The sequence below is a fragment of the Euleptes europaea genome, chromosome 12 (genome assembly GCF_029931775.1).
Source record: "Euleptes europaea isolate rEulEur1 chromosome 12, rEulEur1.hap1, whole genome shotgun sequence".
Classification (NCBI taxonomy): domain Eukaryota; kingdom Metazoa; phylum Chordata; class Lepidosauria; order Squamata; family Sphaerodactylidae; genus Euleptes; species Euleptes europaea.
The window spans coordinates 57,159,502-57,180,083 of record NC_079323.1 but is presented as its reverse complement, the minus strand read 5'-3'; the positions used below and the strand labels follow the sequence as shown (position 1 = coordinate 57,180,083).

The 20,582-nt window shown below is 38.8% G+C and overlaps 1 protein-coding gene across 5 annotated transcripts in view; it reads left to right on the top strand.

Annotated features, from left to right (window-relative positions):
- The window catches only part of GRIK1 (glutamate ionotropic receptor kainate type subunit 1), a 207,022-nt gene that overhangs the window by 28,262 nt on the left and 158,178 nt on the right, over positions 1 to 20,582 (top strand). For 3 of the 5 annotated variants that reach the window (XM_056858891.1, XM_056858892.1, XM_056858893.1), the window contains exon 7: positions 13,073 to 13,180. In XM_056858891.1, the coding sequence (XP_056714869.1) occupies positions 13,073 to 13,180 (108 nt within the window). Of the gene's footprint in view, positions 1 to 13,072; positions 13,181 to 16,442; positions 16,488 to 20,582 lie in introns of all 5 variants that reach the window. The other 2 variants (XM_056858889.1, XM_056858890.1) reach the window with 1 other exon arrangement.

The following is a 20,582-nucleotide window of genomic DNA, read 5'->3' as shown; positions in this document are numbered from 1 at the left end:
TAATGTATTGTTGGTCTCTTAGTTACAGGTTTGGAGAACTGTCTAGCTTATCCTCTGCAGAATTAGGAGTGTACATCTTTCATACATAGAGGTGTGACTAGGGTTGTCCATATTGGTATACCTGAACTTAAAATAAACCCGAAATTAGCCATTTCAGCAATATTCGGGTTTCAGGTAGACCGAATACCAAAACCTGGGAATCTGCCCAAAGCTGAATAAGTGATTCCCAAAAAAGATATTCGGCTTTTGCGGGCTCGACTATTCGTCTTTGCTCACATGCATGGCTCTATGCTTTCTCCCATTTTTCTTTTGACTGGTTTTGTTAGGGCCTCATAGTTGGTACCCTTTTGAGGTAGGGGTCTTGTAATCGGAGCCCACTTGGTCTGACTAACCATCAACTTTCAGTGGGCTAATCTGGATCAAGCATAAGAGTTATTTAAAAGATGGGGCTCACCCAGTCCCGACTGGAGGGATATCCCCTCCTACTAAAAAGAACCGGCTTCAACAGCTGCTCACACCACCGGGCTTCTGAAGGAGACTTCGTCACCTGTGCGGATGAGCAGTCTCCTTCAGAACAACCCCTGTGGTCAAGATTTTGGCTGGCTCCAATATCACTTCCCCTTCCCCGAAAACCTGCTCTCAAACTGAAGGTCGCACTGAGTAGAGGCTTCGTTTCCCTGCACTGTGACCATCTCTTGAAATCAGATTTTTAGGCCTATAATTTTTTAAAAAATAATTTTTATTGTTTTTCTAAGTCAAATAAACATATACATTCCTACAATTGCTAACAATCATAAAAAAACACGTTATATTGTTGTTAAAAGTATATCCAATATAAAAAGAAAAAAGAAGAAAAAAAAGACTTCCCCTACATCTTCCTCCATCCATCGATAAGCCTATGTACTCTTTAGTATAGATAATTCCAATCTTAATATTTTTAATGTTATTATTAAACTAAATCACATGCAATTTTAAAGATAAAGCATTGAATATATTCGTTAAAAAATTAATTGATACTAACACAAAAAATAATAATTAATAAATCTCATTAATAGTAAATAGATTAGAACGATAGGTAACATTTATTACCTCATTGGTTTTTGTAGGCTATCCGGGCTGTGTAACCGTGGTCTTAGTATTTTCTTTCCTGATGTTTCGCCAGCAGCTGTGGCAGGCATCTTCAGAGGAGTAACACTGAAGGACAGTGTCTCTCAGTGTCAAGTGTGTAGGAAGAGTAATATATAGTCAGAAGGGGGTTGGGTTTGAGCTGAGTCATTGTCCTGCAAGTATTAAAGGTAATGTGCAAATCATTGTCCTGTAAGAATCAAGATAATGTGCTAATGAGGGTGTGGTATGTTAATGTGGAACCATTGTATCCTGAAGTGATCTGTTAACGTGTGGAATCCAAGGCTAATCCGCATGGCTATTGTGGACTGTAGTCTTTGTTGTTAAAGCACAACTTTAACAGAAAAGAAGAGAGTTTAAGAATGAATAAGGCTTGGCTTCCTGTTCTGAAAACCTCCAGACTAACAAAGACTACAGTCCACAATAGCCATGCGGATTAGCCTTGGATTCCACACATTAACAGATCACTTCAGGATACAATGGTACCACATTAACATACCACACCCTCATTAGCACATTATCTTGACTCTTACAGGACAATGATTTGCACATTACCTTTAATACTTGCAGGACAATGACTCAGCTCAAACCCAACCCCCTTCTGACTATATATTACTCTTCCTACACACTTGACACTGAGAGACACTGTCCTTCAGTGTTACTCCTCTGAAGATGCCTGCCACAGCTGCTGGCGAAACGTCAGGAAAGAAAATACCAAGACCACGGTTACACAGCCCGGATAACCTTCAAGAACCAATGAACTCTGACAGTGAAAGCCTTCGACAATATTTATTACCTCCTTTAAAAGTCAATTTCTCTGTAAACCCTCCATGTCTCCCAATCACCCATAATTGCAAATTATCTTTCTAGTATATTAGTATAGTAGATTGTTCCATTTTCACCAAAGCTAAGCCTTTCAATTAGTTCCTTTTTTTGTTCCAGAAAATCTAAACTCTTTTAACCAGTCCCTTTGTTAGGAATTTCCAGCTTCTTCCGCTTTTCCTTTTTAACACTAAACGTCGAAGAGCATCCTTGGAGACTGTTGGTAAAATTCCCTCTGCAGACATAGGGTTCTCATAGTAAATCTGCATTGTAATTTCTTCCATCCCAAAGTCGTAGAGAGAGATCTCAGTAACTCCAGCCTTTCCACGCTTCAAATCCTCCAAGCTAGCATTAAAGTGTTCTTCAGGCAGATTGCAAAGACAGAAATCAAAGTCTCTCACATTCAGATCCATTGTAGCCAGCTGATCTATTGCATTTTTTCTTGAAGGTATGCAGCCTCTGGTTGTTTATCATGGCTTTCCAGTTCCTTTATAGAATTTTTCTGTTCTTCAGCCGTTTTCTCAGTTAAAAAGTCCACTGCTCCTACATCTGGCTTCATTGTAGTAACTTGGTTATTTATATCTTTAAATTCGTCTAAGATGATGTCCAATTTTTGGTTGATAGATTGATACTGAGAGTTTATCATAGCAAGTAGTTGATCCAGCTGATTAGTCGCACATTCCATGGTTGCTACTTTTAAAAATTCTGTTAAAGCTTAGATGGTAAAGTCCAGACAGATACACCGAAAAAAGAAAGTTTGTAAATAATTTGGTAAGATTCTTGTATTATGGGTAGTACTTTAGTATTAGAATACCATTGAGTTAAAGACACTCTAGCACGAAGATGCTGCAGGAAACAGGATGTACACAGGAAGTTGTAGGATTGTGGACCTTCCGTCACCTCCTCTTTATATCCAGGAACTTGGGAGATATTTTCCAGTTACACAAGGGAGACACACTTCCGGTCCCATGATCGATGATGCTACGATGGTATTAGACGCCTTAGAGAGCAACGAGTTTCTTACTGTCTTCAGGTTCTCCAAGATAAGTTGCTTCCAGGAAAAATGTGGCTGGAGGACCTACTTAAGTCAAAAAGACATCACCACTGGGGTGGGGGGTATCTCTTCCTCCCTCCCCTTTCTGCGTCGTAGTGTCTGATTGGTAGTTGTAGCGTCTTTCAAAAGATCCTGTTTGTTATGTCTACCCACCGATCAAATTGATAACCTTCCTGCCGGTTTATCAAATATTTTCTTTGGTTCTTGTAGGTTATCCGGGCTGTGTAACCATGGTCTTGGTATTTTCTTTCCTGACATTTTGCCAGCAGCTGTGGCAGGCATCTTTAGAGGAGTAACACTGAAGGACAGTGTCTCTCCTCTGTTACTCCTCTGAAGATGCCTGCCACAGCTGCTGGCGAAACGTCAGGAAAGAAAATACCAAGACCACGGTTACACAGCCCGGATAACCTACAAGAACCAATGAACTCTGATCGTGAAAGCCTTCGACAAAATATTTTCTTGTTTTCAAAGAGTCATTTATACATTAGGTGGGGAGATGCGGATTTAATAGATGTATTTAACAATCCTTCAGAGCTTCCAAATCCGGGTAAAATGAAAGAGTTCTTGTAACTTACTCAGATTTTAGAAGAGTAGGTATTCTTGCTTCCATGTAGTTGCTTAGATGGTAATAGATAGAGGAGATCTGAGCCTAATGCCAAGGAGACGTTCGCGGCATTGTATCTCCCCTCAATGCCAGCGGGACCGCACCCAATGTTTCCGAGAGACTTCCTGAAGTTCTCTCAGAAAAAATGGGGGTCAAACCGCTCTTCTCGGCTGCAGGGGTATTCCTGCTTCCCAGTCCACTGTGGACAGATTTTTATGACTATAATAAAGGACTGTTGACAGGATGTTATTTGCTACCAAAAGAAATGTTTTCTGTGCCTTATTTTTCTTGCATTTAAGCCGTTTCCCTCAATTTGGAAGCTAATTTGCATGGACATCATGCTATGCATCCCAAACACAAAGGGAGACCCAGACTTTGAGGCACCAGCATGCCAGTCAGCTCCTTCTGCCCAACCTTGGCAACGCTGAACTTCTGAACCTGAAAACCGATGGACAGCTCGGCTCGCAAATGCCTGGAGGATGGGGGCGACCGCTTTGCTGGCCCATAAAATTGGACCCCCTGTCCCAACGTTCACCAAACTTCGGTGGCCATCTAAGGAGAGTCCCTTGCAGCCACACTGCAAATTTGGTGACTCTATCTCCAAAAATGCCCCCAAAGGAGCTTCGGAAAAAATCCCCATAAACTATACTGGACCCGAATTTTTTCAGTGAACCTGAAAAAAATCAAGTTAATAATTTCCTACAGTGTTTTCCCTTTAAACCTCCATAAAGCACCTCAACTTTGCAACTGCCTTGGAAGACCTGGGTTGACTCCTTTTTCTTTCTGTGATTCTCCCTTTAAAATTTACCAGTATGTTTATTCAGCTTATTCCAAGTTTACCGGGGAAAAATGGGCCCAATAAACCCGAAGTTTACTGAATTATTATTATTATTTTTTGCATAACTCTAGTTGTCACTTTTTTCTTTCAGGACTTCTGTGTCTTTAAAAAGTTGTGCAATAGGCATAAAATCAACAACTGACACATACCCCCATGCTAAGAAGAACCTTACTTGTTGAATTTCTGCATGTCATGTAGCTGTTTAAAGGGAGACCACATAGAAAGAAAAAGGAGTCAACCCAGGTCTTCCAAGGCAGTTGCAAAGTCGAGGTGCTTTATGGAGGTTTAAAGGGAAAACACTGTAGGAAATTATTAACTTGTTTTCATGAGAGGAAAGGAATTCATTTGGAACTACTTGGCAAAGAATAAAGATGCTCGTACTTCAGTTATGGATACTAAAATTTCAACTATGCATTAATATGGCCATACCTTTATCCATGGGGCAATAATACTGGGAATTTATAATGTGCAGAATTATGGTCTACCTTGGTTTTCTTTGTACATAAACGTACTTAGAGCATCTGGAAAGGCAGCAAATCTCTTCTTCAGAACAGTTTTTCCATTTCCTCCAAAATGAGTAGCAAATTGTCACATACATTGCCGTGTTGTTTTGAGATGCCGTGTACTGATTTACATAGATGATTAAATGGTAGTATCCGTTCAAGTTCATTAAATGGTAGTATCCGTTCAAGTTCAACAAGTTTATATATATATATATATCTTTTACCAAAGGGATTTTATTTTTGCCTCCTTGGTGCTTTTATGTGGTTTAAGTTTTTGTTGGTGAGCTCTAGAACACTCAATGCTATGTGTTTTTATGGCTTGTTTTTACGTTGTGGCTATTTGATTTTATTGTACCATTTTATTTTGTAAGGGATAATCGGCAGCTCTCTAGAAAGGTAGTGTAAAAAATTTCTAAGTAACTGAAAAAATACTGACTTATTCCTGACTTCTTCCTGACTTCTTAAAAATGCTAAGGAAGACAATGTTGAACTGTTCTTCTTTCTCTTGATTAAAAGAAGAATCATAAACAGTTTTAATATGGATGCAACATCTTGCCATGGAATTTGAACATATAAAAAAAGTGTAACAGTATTCAAAGATGCACAAAGTGGGAAATATTCAATATGCAAGCAAAGATATCAATATTTTCATACTCTGAACTGGGGATTACTTAAATATCTAGGAAACATTCAGTATTCCCAGAAAAAGGTGTGAGGTGTAAGGAAATTGAATGAGAGTTCATTTAATGTGTTTATTCATGGGTGGGTATTACATAAACTGCATTGTTTAGGATTAGCATTCAATTACAATTGAATAGGAAAACTAAATGCTTGCCAGGCCTATTGTCATTTGATATCTAGATGATGGAACAATTTGTAGATGAGTCCATTTCAGAGAGAAGGGAAAAGAGGTAATGTACTTGCAAAATAAAGTTCACAATTTCCTCAAAGAAAATAAAGAACTGAAAACATTTCTGAAAATAAAATTCAGTCAAGTTAACTGAAATAGTTCCTAACTTTCATTTCTCAGACTTATTATTTAATTCACTCCCCCCCATACGAAGAAAAACACAGATTTAAAAAACAGCAACACCACCAAGAATGTAGTATATATCTATATATTACATTCCTTGCATAAAAGCCAATTATGTGTAATCAATGCTTTAACAAAGAATCATTTGGCATGTTGTTCAGTCTGCTCTTTTTCTATTCTGCCCCCCCATGTCTTCTCCACCAACCCCTTGAAAATCAGAAGAGATAATCATATGAACAACATGCAGCCAATATGGAAAGAAGAACTGAGGGCTGAAAAACTGAGTAGAGTAACTTCCACAAACAGCGCAAGCAGGAGGTGTTTGTAGCCTCCTAGGACAGTACCTAGATAAGTGCTGGGGTGGTCTTAGCCAATGGGCAACAAAAGCAGCTGCCACGGGGGCGGCTATGGGGGGCCCTGACTACCCATGGCCCCAACCACCCCAGATGGAGAGGGGGAAAGAAGAAAAAGAGAAGACTTCTGCCGCCACCTGTCCTGTTTGGGGGTTAAACTGGCTGCTTGCAGTGACAGCCACTCATGCCCACCCCATCCAGGGCTCAGGCAGCAGCTCATCAGCAGCCACTTGTGCCCACTCTGTCAGAGGCTGGGACAACCGGCTTCTGGTATTGGCTCCCACTCACCTTGCTTGGCATAGGGGCTGGTAGGATGTACTGGTGGGGGCTGGCAATGATTCTGGGGCTTCATCCTGGATTTTTGCCCAGGGCTTCAGAATCACTAAAATAAGTGTAGATAAGTGTATACTGGATAAGTGTAGGCCTGGTTATGGCATATTGTGAGACTTACTTTTTTAAATTTTATTAGAAAAAACCCAATGACAATAACAACAACAAAAAGCAGAATTACTAACAGTCTTCATAATTTAAAATACAATATATATAGATATAGATACACACACACATAATAAAATAAGATCAAGTCTCCCATGCTACAGCTTATTTCTATGTCTTCATATTCATCATTACGTCCTGACTGAGCGCAACGCATGTGAGGCCTACATTTTTGACTGACATCTGCTCCTCTCCCCTCACACCTAAAAGATTATTTTATGCTGTCAGATTGGACAGACATTGCAAGTCATGCTCTCTTCAGCAGCCACATATACTGAAGTAGGAATGATACAGAGAAGATTATCATCTAGTAGTGCGTCATCTGTAAGCGGCATAAGCAAAGTGCAGGAGCAATATGAGTGAATCCTATAGCACATTTTTATACCCATGGCACAGGAATTTCACAGACAGCAACCTGTTTTCATTTGTGCATTGGACACTTACACGTACACAGTGTGTGCTTCGGCATCCTGGGATGTGGGTGGGCTATGTAAGAATATGTTTTTAGCTAGCATGGTGCAAAGAAAAATTAATCCCACAGTAACTGCAAAAGATTCTGTCAGGTCAGGCTGATTTGCGCCTGGACTAGTTCTGTGAAGGAAAGCATCTCTAGAATTACCAACTACTCAATTTGCTTACAATTGGAGCTAAAGACTTGCGATTGATCTGATCATTACTTTTCACTGGAAACTAAGGTGTAATATTGATTCTGAATGATATAGGGGCAATACATTTAAAGAAAGTGAAACAATGATCCCAATCAAGGTCGTAATGATGGGGTTTTCAGTGAAAATTGCTTTTGCTTGAATTTGGGATCAATATCCACTCAATAGTCAATCTGTTTTTGTTAAGGTTGATACCCCTATTTTGGTATTGTAGTCACCATTCATCCTGCAAATTTTTCATGAGTTATCATTAAGGAGACAATTGACGACTGTTGGGAGGGGGAGTCTCTTGAAAGCAATGTGAGTAAAATTATCTATTTAATGCATCAGTGGCCTGATCCTGCTATGATTGCACATACATAGCCCTGGTCTGGCACACCAAAATATTGCCAGTCAGTTGTTCAGGGGCGATAAGGAACCAATGCCAGCTGCTAGCTCCCTTTTCAAAATAACTTCCAATACTGTTAGTGCTCGTTGAATTGGCATTTTCACTTGTCTCTATTTAATCCCACGTCATCATTTTCTAGCTATATGGCTTAATTTGACTAATTTATAATTTTAGTTAAAAAATCTAATTTTGAGGATCATAACTTGTTTAAATTTCACTGAAAACTGATGGACAGTTCGGCTCACAAATGCCTGGAGGATGGGAGTGACCCCTGTGCAGGCCCATCAAATTGGACCCCCTGTTCCAACATTCACCAAACTTCAGTGTCCATCTAAGGAGAGTTCCTTGCAGCTATGCTGCAAATTTGGTGACTCTACCTCCAAAAATGCCTCTACAGGAGATTCGTAAAAAATCCGAATAATGGACCCGAATTTTTTTTGTAAACCCGGAAATAAAGCCGAAATACCCCTTTACTGGTATGGGTATTCAGCTTATTTCGGGTTTATTGAAAAAAATCAGGCCCAATAAACCCGAACCCTAAATTTACCAATATTATTTTTACACAACCCTAATCAGGATCCATTGTATGTAACTTAGTAGAAGCCCATCTCTATATCCAACCCCATAGTTACAGGCTGGAGGGAAACTGGGGAGGAGTGTGGGACAAATGGGGAACAGAAAAATTAAACCGATAAAGCACCAACATTACCCACACACTGTTAATGCAACCCAGGCTTATGGTCCCACTTCAGACCACTGGTTTTGGTAACCAAAAATTTCAGTTCAACAGATTTGCAAACTATGCAGTTTGTATGTTTTATGTCAGAATTTGATCTCAAGATTTACATCTAAAGTAAGAATTAAAATTTGACTTCAAAATTAAATTATAGAACGGTTGAAATGAATGAACTAAGCTTACACAGCTAGATTCGTCCAGTAGCACCTTCAAGAAAGCTTACACCCTAAAATTTTTGTTGGCCTCTAACTTTCATTCATAGGGTCGCCATGAGTCGGAAGCGACTTGATGGCACTTAACACACACACACACACACACACACACAAAAGGTGCTAGTAGACTCGAATCCAGATGTTCTTATGCAGACCATGTTGCAAATCATCTATTGCAAATCATCTATAAAAAACTTAATTATTGATATTGTCGAAGGCTTTCACGGTCAGAGTTCATCGGTTCTTGTAGATTATCCGGATTGTGTGACCGTGGTTTTAGTATTTTCTTTCCTGACATTTCGCCCACAGCTGTGGTAGGCATCTTCAGAAGAGTAACACTGAAGGACAGTCAGCCATTAATTATTGATGTCTGACTGCAGGCCAGCTTTCAGATGTTGTCAAATGTTGATGGCTAATTAGTTAGATACCATCAAACGTTGTTAAATATTGACTGCTACATGTCCAATACTGACTATAGTTGATTGCTACAACAAAGTCTTTGGATGACAACCATTGATGCTGAATATCAAAAGGCAAAGAATATGCAGTCAAAGTTTGTGTAGGAGAACCATGTGGAAAACTTTTGAGGCAAATTCTTTTCAGCTTAAATCTGAGTCCCACTTTTGTTGTGTAAAGTTTACAAATTATGACTTTTCTGCAGAAAAAGTGCTAGTTATCCTGCTATCCTAAGCAGGTCTACTCAGAAGTTAGTCCCATTTTATTCAATAAGGCTTATTCTTTTTTTTAAAAAGTGTACTGAGCAATGCTTTTTTTGTTTTTTAAACATTCCATCAATCCCCCCTCAAGACTTGGAAGAGCCCCCCCCCAAAGGTGCCACCACCAAAATTTGGTGCTACCACCAATGTAATGGTTTGTTTGGGCTGTAATTTATTATTTATCTGCAACTGCTTTCAACATGCTTCCAAATTAACCAATGCAAGATTATTTATGACTGATGAAGATTCATACATTGAAACAGGAATTTTGCCGGCATCCTGTCAGTTGTGAGCTCTTCTCTAGTTTGTTAACTTTTTTATAGAATTGCATATTGAAGCTATATATGATATCTGTATTCAAACTGGTATTTGCTATATTAGGCTTGTAAATACTTTTGATGCTGTTTCTAATTGTTGCCATTTTGACTTGTGAACATATGGCATAACCTTGTATCTTTGCAATCACAATAATAATTTTCTGTAATTTCTATTATATTTTGTAATTTTTGTAATTGTATATACACACACCTTTTTGTATTTTTAGATGCATTAGACAACTGATACTTTGTATCTACTAGTTTTTGCCTGTAAATGTTATGACGTGTAGAGAAAGGGAGAGCCCTTTATGTAGATGCCATTTTCAGTTCTATCACAATGACAAACATAACATGTAGCCCTGCTTTCAGACACAGCATTATCATATTTCCAACCAGATCATGAAATGACCTGGATGGCCCAGGCTAGTTCCAGTCTTATCAGATCTCAGCGGCTGAACTGTGCTTGCAAGTAATTCTCACTGAATTGTGTAGAAATTACTCCTCAGGAATGGTGCATAGGATAGAAATATATTTCAGATGTAAGTCCTGACTAGAGCTAGGTGGGCTGTGGTCCAGAGGAATTTACAGATCACTGGTAGAAAGCCACTAGTTTTTTTATACATATTATGTAACATTTCATTGGAAATTATTTTAAATATCTATAAATCTTACAAATAAAAACCAATATTTCTGTACAGTTAAATAGGTATGTAGTTTCACATAGTATGACAACATCTGTTAATTATGCTTTAGAAGCAAGTAAAGGGGCTTTCTTCCCATTTGCCTTTCTCCATGACACCTAATATACTGATGTACTTCAATTAATTTGGAGCTGCCATGTAGGGATGAGTATATATCAATAGACATAATAAACACTTATTTACCAAAGCAAATGGCAGTCTTGATGTTGTACATAAAATAAAATTCTGTTCCACTTCTACAATTTTTACTGAACAGTCAGCACATAAAGCATAGGTACCAATGGCACTGTTGAATATAACAGCAAGTGACTGCTTATTTTTGGAAGATAAGCCCTTGTGGCTTTTTCCCTTCTACAATAGACTATTGGGACGGTCATGGACAATTATAGGATGTTTGGTTCCCTGAAGTTCCACTGGTGATAGTATTTTTGAGAGAAGACTCCGATTTTGCTTGTGCTGAAAGTCTGATAGATTAGAATTTTTGAGAACAAAATAATGACATTCGTCAGGTCAAATCAGATTGAAATTCTGGGGGAAGGGGGCTGACTTCTTTTATATATAGTTAAAGTGTGGTATTTCTCATTCATGGTTTGGATTTGACAAGCTGATCTGCCAAGACCTTTTTTCAGCTCTGTGATTGGATAAGTGACTGTATAACCTGCTGTCATGGTTGGGAGTGTTTGGGTTTTATCTTTATTGGCAAGGGTGGTAATCTAACACAAAAGGATAGGAATAACCGGCTGTTCTTTAAGACGCCTTCAGACGTGTACTTAAGTCTGTAGCCAGTGGTAGAAGACAAGGATCAGTACTGATCCTTGTCTTCTACCACCTTGTGCTGTTCTTCGCAGTTTTTCATTGTCAGCTTATTAGGACAGCCACATGCTTGCTTTCCCCCATGGTATTCCCACCAGAATTCCTGACTGACAGGTCTATTTCATAATATTCAGGCACCTCCAGAACAAACGTGTGAAAGTTTCTTTTCTTGAAAGTACACATATAATGTGCACTTCAGTTGTTCATTCTATGAACTCACAACTAAATTGTGATGCAGTGTGATTATGATTGCTGTGCATAAAATGAGATTCATTTCAAGAGACTCCATTCTAGAAGAACGGGGAGATTACACATACTTTTGTACACTTTGTCTGCACTTTCAAGTGGGATGATTGCCATCTGCAATGGGTGCAACGAATTAAATAAAAAGCATGGCTGGAAGAACGGGTAAATAATTGACAGTGATGAAGAAGGTCTTATAATGTATCATCAGCCTGTCTAGTGCTTTAAAGCTATTTCGTTGTAGAGCTGCTCAAGAAAGACAAAAATCGGTGGCACTCCTCATCTGCTATCCTGCTTGTGCAATCCTTCTCCTCAAAAACTGACACCTGGTTTTTGCTCTGACCGTATCTCCTGTTTACAGCTCCCCACAAAAATACATCATTTTTTCCACAGCTCTCCCACTCTCACCCCCGTTTTAGACTTTTTTTTTTGCCTCAGTCCAAGACAATGTTTGTGTCTGAGCTCAGGCATCGGTGTTCATTACTCTGCTGAACTTTCCCTCCACAAAAAGTAAAACTCCAGATTTTGCTCCCCCCTTTCTATTTTCTACCTATAGCTGCTAAGGTTCTTATTCCCCAATAAACCCACACTTCTAAATTAAGGGAAAGAGGGATGAGTAGGATTTGACTTTTCTGTTCCTCCCCCGTTTTTTGTTCTCATGGTCCCTATTTGTGGCAGCGAGAAGGAAGCAGAGGGCAAGTTATCCTTCCCCATCGCACTTCACAAGCTGTTTTTAAAACTACCCCAAGCTTCAGAAGCATGTAGCATGTGGTGGAAGGCATAGGTGTCCCAAACCAATCTAAGGGTGCGGATTGCTGGATATTGCTGCTTGAATGCATTCGGTGTGTGGAGTGAGAGAGGTGAGAGGAGTTGGAAACTTGATGGATTTGATCAATTTGTAAAACAGCGAGAGAATCCAATGAGGGGTTGGAATTGGCAATAATTTAGTTTATCTGTCAGAGTTTACTTTTTTGTTTTGTTAATTCTGACTTGGGGTTAGGGGGGGCAACTGGGTGAGCCAGGGTGGTCAAGTCAGACTCAGTCATTCTCTCACGGCCTCACATGACCTCATAGGATTGTTGCGAGGATAAAATGGAGAAGGGAAGAACTGTGCAGCCTACTCTTGAGTTATTTGAAGTAAAGATAACAATTTAAACTCTCTGCAGGCCCACAATTCAACATTCTTTTATTTTTGGTTTGAATGGTGTTGCTTTTATTCATGGACTCGTATGCATTTCATTCACTATACATTTTATTCACGTATACATTTTATTCACTAGACTCGTATACATTTCATTATTACATACAGGTAAAGCTTTGAGTTTTTATTATCAATCAAATGAGAGTTTTTTGTTTTGAGTGTTTGAGAATGCCATTAGAAAAAAATTATGAACTAGTCATATGATGCTGAGCTTAAGCGTTAAACTAAAGTGAATCCTTTTTCCCCTCTCTAGGCTAGATGGGATGGTTTGACAGGGCGCATCACCTTCAACAAAACAGATGGCTTAAGAAAGAATTTTGATTTGGACATTATTAGCCTCAAGGAGGAAGGAACAGAAAAGGTAACCAGTTTGGGACCACTGGGCTCATGCTGTGAGCCAGATGGCACCGTCAGCAAGGCTGTATATATGTCAAGACTAGTCTCAGAAAAGCTCAATGACGTAAAACACATACTGGGCACAATCTAGCTAGAATTTCTCCAGTCCAAGCCCCTTGAAATGAACGTGAGCTGTGGAAGGGGCACTTCCGTAATCTTATGCATCTTCTGTTCATTTCGGAGGGTTTGAGCAGAACTCCCTGATGGTTTGTGCCAGTTGATAATGTTATCCAGTAGCTCCCTTGTTTTTACTTTCTTAAAATGTTATGGATAAAAAAAAATTAAATTGGTGAATTGTTTTTGTTATGTTTTACAGATTAAAATAAACACTCCTTTAATGAGAAGTAGCAATCTTGATGTAATTGCCACAGTCCAAATGGAAACCATATGCTCAAATTGATGCCCCACAGGCAATTCCCACTGCAATCCAGCACTGCAGATGAATTCCGTATAAAAGATATTTCAGTCAAACCCTCTGCCTCCCACACAGCAGATTGGCAGCTTATTTTTACATACATTTTGGAGGACATTGATTCACAGGATTGCCATGAGTTGGAAGCGACTTGACAGCACTTAACACACAAAACATGTCCATGTAACCAGCTAATGTCAATGCACACAGTTGGATCAGCGTCACCTTTTCCGATATAATAGTAACTCACATCCTCGACTCTGAAATACTTTCCCAACTACCTAAAAAAGCACAGTCACCCTCAAAGTATAAGCGTGCATGTTCTCGAGTCTTTGTAGGAACTCCACCTGTGATAGTCACAGGCACAAATTGCAGGTCCAACATAGTTAAGAAAACACCCATGAAAGATGATTTTTAATGGTCATAGAATGGTGTGCAAGGCTGGGGACAAAATAAGCTATGCAATCCCAGAGGTTATCTGTCCAAATTGAGATTTTCAACCCCATAGCTAAAGGTTTGTGTACAATTATTTTCTCTGTTTGCTCTTACCTTCATTTCTCTGCCCATTTTATTATGTGTGTGTGTTAAGTGCCGTCAAGTCGCTTCCGACTCATGGCGACCCTATGAATGAAAGTCCTCCAAAATGTCCTATCTTTGACAGCCTTGCTCAGATCTTGCGAATTGAAGGCTGTGGCTTCCTTTATTGAGTCCATCCATCTCTTGTTGGGTCTGCCTCTTTTCCTGCTGCCCTCAACTTTTCCTATCATGACGGTCTTTTCCAGTGACTCTTGTCGTCTCATGACGTGACCAAAATACGATAGCCTCAGTTTAGTCATTTTAGCTACTAGGGTCAGTTCAGGCCTGATTTGATCTATAACCCACTGATTTGTTTTTTTGGCAGTCCACGGAATCCGTAACACTTTTTATTATATTCTGAACCAAAAAAAATCCCAAAGCCTCCATGTTCAATACATTTGGATAGTGCAAATACTTTCCACATTTTTTTTACCTTAGCCAAAGAAAATCATTGTCCCAGAAGTCTTGCTGTGAAATGCATTTCTGTTATCCAGACTTGCTTAGACCAGCTGAAGGTGGGATTGCATTGTTTCCCGAAAAGCTCTGAAGCATCCCTGGAATATCTCAGCATTCCATGAGTTCTTTAAAGAAAAAACAAAACAGTCTTAGCTTAGCTCTGCTGGATCTGAAATAAGTTTGCATTTAGGTGATTTAGAAATTGAGTTAGGTGATTCAGACTAAAAACAGACTTCAATTACAGCATGTGTATATGTTCTGAATCTTGTTTAGATTATGACAAGTTTAAAATTCTTGATAAGAAGTGAACATTTAAGGGGAGCATTCGATAAATATGCTTGCTTTTGGCCACCAAATTATAATTTGAGAGAACAATTCAGTCATCAGTAAAGGAATGAATGGATTATATGTATATGTTTGATAAAGAAAGAAAATTCAATATACCTATTAGCTCTAAACTCACAACTGTAACTTGAATGATCGATATTTTTGAGTGTGAACCAAAATTGATTATTGTTACTATCCAACAAACCTCTATTCACAGGAAGCTGACAAAATCCAGACAGTCCACCTAACTTTTGACATCAGCAATCTGTGCTCATTAACAACCACCCTCAGATATGAAAGTCTGGCTTCTTTTGATTCTAGACATGAATAGTTATGCATGTCTGATTTGTTTGCTTCCTGTCATAGGTGGCACTACTCACACATAATGTACTTTAATATACTGGCAGATTTGCAGAAGGGGCATATTTTGTCAGTGAACATGATAACACCTGTTAATATTATTCACTCCTTTGCTAATTATCTATGCTTGCACATTGCAAGAAAATTTATTTATCAATCTGTGGATATGATTTTTCCCCCTCTAAGGGTATGTTACCTATATGCGGTGAGATCCCTATAGGCCTCTCCTCCCACAATATGTCCCCATGAACATCTGTGAAGCTAAAGTAATTTGACTAATCAAAGGAGGAGAGCTAGAGGGGGAGGCACTGGAGACTGCTCTGATATCAACCCTGTGTATGCACAATGAGGGGGAATAGAAAAATTGGGCTCTGTCAAGTCTTACAGGAATACCTGTGTTCATGGGTGTTACACCTGTGTGAGGAAGGATGTAGTGCATATATACTTCATGTTGGTTTGGGTAAGCTTTCAAATAAGGCACCACACAAACAAAACAGTCCGGTATGGTTATATTTTATGAGTACAAGCTTGAGAATCCTGTAAATTGTTGAGGTATCTGCCTTTCATAATAACATGCCTTGAAAAGCCAAGATTTCATTTCACTTGAAGAGCAGTGGAAAACTAAAAAGAGAAGTTGGGTTGGCTTTACATCATGATCCACGAAGCAAGTAAAGCTCTCTGAAGTGTTATGATCCCAGCCAAGTTATCCTGTGATAAGCCTGTGATAAGCCTGTTACACTGTGGAACTGGCCTCTTTCTGTACTTTAGGAAAGGAAAGAAAGATGCTGAGACCCAATGCAGGGAATCCATAATGTTATCCACAAGCAGTCAATGGTTTACTGAAAGAAAAGGGCCTGCAGTGAGAAGAGATGAGGCACTGAATTCATTCTAACATAAGAAAATTTCTTATTTAGATAGATGAAAGGTCAGTACTACCAATTATTAAGCACAATAATGTCTCGATCCTGCAATAACTGGCTCAGTAAATCTTTGTTGTGAAAATAAAAATGTGGAGACTGTGTACATCAGAATAAATCAGTTTTTTTTATTTTTAATGAAGAACTGTTTTGTTTTTCTGTTCTTTTTCTACATTAAGGCTGCTGGTGAAGTTACTGTTCATTTATATAAAGTATGGAAGAAGGTTTGTATATAGACAGATGATGAAAGGAACCTTCAGGCTGAGTCTCAGAACAACTCTTCCTTAAGGTTTTGACAAATGGATCTCAAATTGCAGTTTAGCGACAATAGTCTGTGTTAGAATGTGTTTTGCTGTGTAGAGCAGATCTGTGATTAACCTTTGCATTTTATCTATTCCACTGGATACAGTTCTGGCCTATAGAAGTCACAACATTTGCTCTTGACCAAATTCTGAGTTAGTCCTTCCTGGAGAAGAGTGTAGTTTAGTCACAATCAGTTATACTCAGAGCCGACCTTAGTGTGATTTATGCATAGTTAATAAGATGCAGAGTTAAAAGTTGCTTTATAGAATTATAACCTTGCCTACTGAACATTGCATTCAGATTATGAGAGCCAAAAATGCTGACCCCTGTAAATAGTATCTGATGTCAAAGGGCACCAAAGTACATCCATATCTTATACACCAACCATTACCTAATGCAATAGCCATGTTTCTATCCTCCTTGGGCTTAAATATCACACCTCAGTCCTCAACTTATGATGGGAAAGTCCTAGTACTTCTATGAAGCTTACTTCCATGTAAGAGCAAATTCCCTTTCTTTAAGTGAAGTTTGTTTCCATGTAAGTAAGTGCCCTATGGATATTCTGTGAGAAAGTTAATGGTGAAAGCAATAAGACTGTGATAGAGCTCACAAGCTCTAATCGCCATCAGATAACAGAGTAGGACATTTTTGCACAGTGAGGATCCTGAATGCAGTCACATTTTTAAATTCATGCAGCCAGTATCACATTTTGTGCAAAAATATTGTAATCCAAGAAAAAATATATTTTTCATTTATGTTTTTACTTCTTTCATTTACATGCCAACAAACATACAAACGTTATGTAAAGCTGACATGAAGATGACATTGTGTACATATCTGACTATGTTGCCAGGCTTCACTCCTACCTATTCCCCCTGCATTCTTGCATGGAGAACTTATTTGGGTTACCCACAACATACGAATGCAATTATCCAGGTTAACCAGAGTTAGTTTTCCCTGTGAAATTCTGGTTTAATCCAGAATTTGAATCCTAGTTTGGAGTGGGAAAACTAATTCAGGTTAACTTGTGTGCCTGTATTCATACATCACAAGTAATTGGAAGTAGATTCAGACCAGTTTTCCTTCATCACATTGTGCCCAAGGAGCAGAAGGTAGGGAAATAGGAGCAAGGCATCTGCATATAATGGCAGCAAGCTGGGTTTGGGGAGGGGCTGTGGCTCAGTGGGTAGAGCATCTGCTCAGAATGCAGAAGGTCCCAGGTTCAATCCCCAGCATCTCCAGTTAAAGGGACTAGGCGAGTAGGTGATATGAAAGACCTCTGTCTGAGACCCTGGAGAGCCGCTGCCGGTCTGAGTAGACAATACTCACTTTGATGGACCAAGGGTCTGATTCAGTATAAGGCAGCTTCATGTGTGTACATGTGCCTAATGCCAACTTAACGTGATGTCTGCATACAGCCACAGTATAATTAGTTTAATGCTTACTAGCACTCTTTCACCACTGTATCAGAATGCCTAATTATTATGCATCCTCTGTTCAAAGTTAAGATTGCATTTATCATTGATAAACGGCTAGATCATTATCAGATGTCATAACAGGTTCATAGATCATATTTGGTTTCTCTTGTCAGGTGGTCCAAGTTATATTACTTTAATCCAAATTCTAATAAATTGAGAAAATTAGATGTATGCTTGGAGCTTGTCACTAAACTGCAATAAATCTTCTGGATTAACCATAGACACGATCCCTTAGTCTCATTTTTTCAATGCCCTTATGAACTTTCTCATCCCTGTAAGATTTTTCCTCTAAGGCTAATGTACAGTGTATATGTTCTATATATTGTGATTGTGCAGTTCCATTTTTGTAAGGATGCTTTACAACCTCATTGAAAACAATTTCAAGCACAATTTAAGTGCATTAGGAAACACAAGTATCCATAGGTCTGTGATAGCATATAGGAATAAATCCCTGAAATTTCCAGTCACAGATTCTCAGATAATAGGGCTGTAGAAAAAAAGACCAAGTTTGTGAGCTATTGCCAGGCAGGTTAGATTGCATTTGACAAAATAGACCATTAGTTTTATTCAATATACAGCAGCTCTTACATCTTATAACTTTTTGGATAAAGCATATTGCTCAGAGAAAAATGTGAAGGCATTAATAAGATATCATCTTTTCCAGATAAACCTAAATTATAATAGTTCATTTATTTTAGAATCGATATTGCTGAATTGATCACCCTCTGACAGTTAATAGATGAAAGCATATAGTAAGAAACTAAAAATAAGTCAGTGTTATTCCAGGCACACTAAACTACAAGCAGGGAATAGTTTGTTCAAAAATGAGATTAGCAATGGTGACTTGGGTATTAAAATAATAAGTTGCTCATAACTTTGTGCCCAGTACTTTCAAGAATATAGCTGTAATCTTTAAAATGGAAACAGAAATGGGGTCTCCAACAAACTTAGCTGCAACCATTGGTGGTGTGATCTGTTGTTTGCAGCCCATGAGTCACCAATGACTCCACTCTGCAAAGCTGAATACTCCATTCTGTTAAGTCTTACTTCAGTGGAAAAGGACATTCTCTGATGGAGGCTCCAGCCCACTGATTTTTCATACCCTGATCTTGGTTACAATAATAGTCCATCAGAAACCCTAACAGAAGCCCACAAATTATAGGGAGTACATAACTCACACACTTTGAAAGCAGTCTCTCTGGAATATCAATTGGCTATAGTGTCCTTAAAGAAAACAGATTTGTAATTGGCATATGCTAACATTTAATGCTGCCTAGAATATATATTTCACATATATTCAAGAAATAGCTATGAAATTTGAGCAGGCTAAATAAAACTGAAGTGACCAGACATTCTGAGGATACATCATGGCATACATCATCAAAGATTCTATATTGTTAGATCCCAGTTCAGTCGAATTGTTTATCTGGATATGTAGTCAGTATATTGTTAATAGTATTAAATAGTTAGATATTGCTTAATCAGACAATCTTTGTAAAAGAGTGCACTGAAAATGGTAGGACTTCTCCTGATAGACCTATCCTTAAATGGCTTGTCAAATTTTAATGATCATTTTATACCATTAGTAATTGTGCCCCTGCCAAGATGTCATTTCATTAGTTTGCAGAAGTGCTCCGTGGCACAGAGAGCCATATTGGCTCTCACTCCTTCTTTGTGGCACTGTGAGCTGATGGATTCTAGGCACTATTTTATGGCCAGTCATTGAACTGGATGACCCGCCCTAATTTCCTAATAGACATTTTGGTATTTCTGACTTCTTATTCCCTAACCTTTCCAAACTAAAGAGTAATGTTGGCCACTGTTACGTGACTTTTTCCATAAAGCTCTAGGGTTTGGAAAGGAAGCGAAGGCCAGATTTGCTTTCCTTTTGTCTGAACTTTCGGAGTGCTTTTGGTGGTAAGGTCAATGGCTAAGAAGTAACTAAAAGAAATCTGTGCCTTCAGCAAATTTAGAGTATATGTAAGGGACACTATATATAACCAGGTTGTTTCAGCATATATCTACTAAGTTTAAATCTGTTGTATGGTAAAGGAGAGCTCTTCCCATTTGGAGGGGGAAAAAATAATGAAGTAGAAGAAGGGTTGGTTTTTATACCCCGCTTTTCTCTACCAAAAGGAGTCTCAAAGCGGCTTACAATTACCTCACAACAGGCACCTTGTGTGGTAGGTGAGGCTGAAAGAGTTCTGAGAGAACTGTTACTAGCCCAAGGTCACCCAGCAGGCTGCATGTGGAGGAGTGAGGAATCTAATCTGGTTCTCCAGATTAGAGTCTATTGCTCTTAACAGCTACACTAGGCTGGTCCAGGTATACCGCTTTTGTGGAAGAATTGTGAATTCACAGCTACATTTTTGATAGTATGCTCTTATGGCTAAACATCTCAGCCTGCTTTTGAATGAGGAGTGTGTTTCCTGTGACGAATTGTGTTAACTCTCCATCACTTCCCTTCTTAAAACTGTACCTGGTGCTCCCCTTCAATATGTCATACCACTGGTGTCTGTTACTGTGATGTGCAGTCTT